Source organism: Ceratina calcarata, unplaced genomic scaffold (assembly GCF_001652005.2).
Source record: "Ceratina calcarata isolate Rehan_Ccalc_2016 unplaced genomic scaffold, ASM165200v1 scaffold135, whole genome shotgun sequence".
NCBI lineage: Eukaryota > Metazoa > Arthropoda > Insecta > Hymenoptera > Apidae > Ceratina > Ceratina calcarata.
The window spans coordinates 422,142-424,440 of record NW_017134582.1 but is presented as its reverse complement, the minus strand read 5'-3'; the positions used below and the strand labels follow the sequence as shown (position 1 = coordinate 424,440).

Genomic DNA, 2,299 nt, shown 5'->3' with positions numbered 1-2,299 from the left:
TTTTCCTCTTATTTCCTATTGTTAAAATAGACAACCGAATTCGAGAATACATTTTACTTGATTCCAACATCTTCTGCTTCGTTCTTTGACTTATTGACTCACAACTGTTATCTAGTAATTTATTGATAAATGTGAGAGCGAATATTTTATATTTTGAGTGTTTGTCTGAGGTAAAGCGAGGTCTAGTTATAAATTCTTTTCCTTGCTGACCGTTCGAAGCGCGCCGATGACCGAAGCCTCCAGATTTGGCAACAAAGTATTACTCTGTCTCTCCATGCGAAAGTATGCGTGTACCTACGGTCATCTGCGATTACAGTGTTTCAGTTTAGTTTATAGCCTAGCTCTCGAAGGAGTAACATCTCTTACTCTCGAGCGACTCCGCGCTTATTCTTCAAATACTTTATAACTTTTTCTGTATATCAATAAATACTGAGCAACGTTCTCTGCATAATTGATTGAGTTTATTTTGTCTAATAAATTCAATAGGTTATGGGCCCAGAAACGATTCTACTGCGCCCCAGTTTTTGTTGACAAGCCACGCTGGTTAAGTGAATAAAAAGTCTTAAAGTTTGACTGTACATTGGTTTTTTTCGTTCTAAGTGCAAGTTCTTTTTGATCATTCACGATGTCTGACAAAGAGAGCTTAGATATCACGAAGCTAGAAGGTACGAACAACTATATGCAATGGAAGTTCGAAGTGGAGATCGCGCTTGAAGGCAAAGATCTATTCAGCCTCGTGGACGGGACGGAGAAAAAGCCAGGAGAAGATAAGCCAGCTGAACTCAAGGTTTACAATAAATTATCATCACGCGCCAAAATGATAATTTTATGTTCAATTAAGCAAGATCTACGATGCCATCTAATCAACTGTAAGTCTGCAAGGGAAATGTGGGATAAGTTGAGTGAACTCTATGGTGATACGAGTGCTGACGCGAAACAAGCTGCATGGAAGCAGTTTTATGCTTTTCACATCACCGAGGACGAGACAGTGAGAGTGCAATTAGAACGATTCGAAAGCATTTTAAAGAAATTAGAAGATGTCGATAGAAAGCCTTCCGATGAGGCAATAGTATCAAAATTACTTACTAGTTTGCCAGAAAAGTTTGAACTTTTCACGATAGCCTGGGAATGCACTCCCAAAGATGATCGAACACAGAAGACGCTCATAGCAAGATTGATCAAGGAAGACAATCGGCTTTCGGAGAAAGAAGTGACAACGCTTGCGCTTCGCGTGAAAAAAGCTTCTCTGAGTGACGCGAAAAACGACGCGAAAAACGACGCGAGAAGTGATTCGAAGAAAAAGAAACGCTCCAAAAAGGACATTGAAGAGCTGAAAAAGAAAACGCGCTGCGGAGTGTGCAAAGAAAAAGGTCATTGGGCTCGCGAGTGTCCACAGAAAAATTCAGGGAAAAGTGAAAGTAGTGGGAAAACAATAAACTCAACGACCGCGCTCGTGTGTGACATTACTTCTTCATATAAGTGTGTAAGTGACAGTGGCCATAAAGACTATTTTATTGCCGATACGGGTGCTGGGAGGCACATGACTTTTCGAAGAGATTTCTTTTCTGAATTTCGCCCGAACCCAGGGGGAAGTGTAGTAAAAGTGGCTGATGATCGCTGCATTGACGCGCCCGGTATAGGAACAATTATAATCCAAGAAAAGCTTGATGAAGTTTTATATGAGCGTGAAATAAAAGATGTGCTTTACGTGCCTGATCTTGGCTGCAATCTACTCTCTGTAGGATCAGTGAATAGAAAAGGCTTCAAGTTTTTCTCTGACGAAAGTGGATGTGAAATTCGTGATAAGCAAGAGAATGTCATCGCGCGGGGAGTTCCAGATGGAAATATTTTTCGCATGCTGTTCAAGGTAAAAGTGTCCACGGAATGTAATGCTGTGCGAGCAGATGGGCAAGGTAAGCTAAATCTTTGGCATGCACGAATGGGACACGTCAATGTGCAAGCTGTTAAACGCACATGTAAACAGCTTGGCATCGACGGGATCTTTCAAGAAAATTTCGAGTTTTGTGAAGGGTGTGTACTGGGCAAGCAGACCCGAAGGCCGCATCCAAGCAGCACATCTAAAAACAATTACAGGCCAGGAGAAAAGATACACAGCGATGTTTGCGGCCCTGTAAATGTAGAGTCCCCAAGTGGTACGCGATTCTTTATTGTTTTCAAAGACGAAAATACAAGCTTCAGAAAAGTTTATTTTTTGCGTCATAAATCGGAAGTATTCGACAGATTTAAGCAATTCGAGGCGTTCGTGTCAACTCAGCTGGGAACGAAAATAAAAGTTCTT

At 41.3% G+C, this 2,299-nt stretch overlaps 1 protein-coding gene across 1 annotated transcript; it reads left to right on the top strand.

Moving 5' to 3' along the window:
• Positions 1–625: 625 nt before the first annotated feature.
• LOC108629518 (retrovirus-related Pol polyprotein from transposon TNT 1-94) lies at positions 626–2,082 on the top strand. The gene is made up of 2 exons (XM_018032265.1): positions 626–1,913; positions 2,051–2,082. The coding sequence occupies exons 1-2, from the start codon at positions 626–628 to the stop codon at positions 2,080–2,082; spliced, it is 1,320 nt and encodes a 439-aa protein (XP_017887754.1).
• Positions 2,083–2,299: the final 217 nt, after the last annotated feature.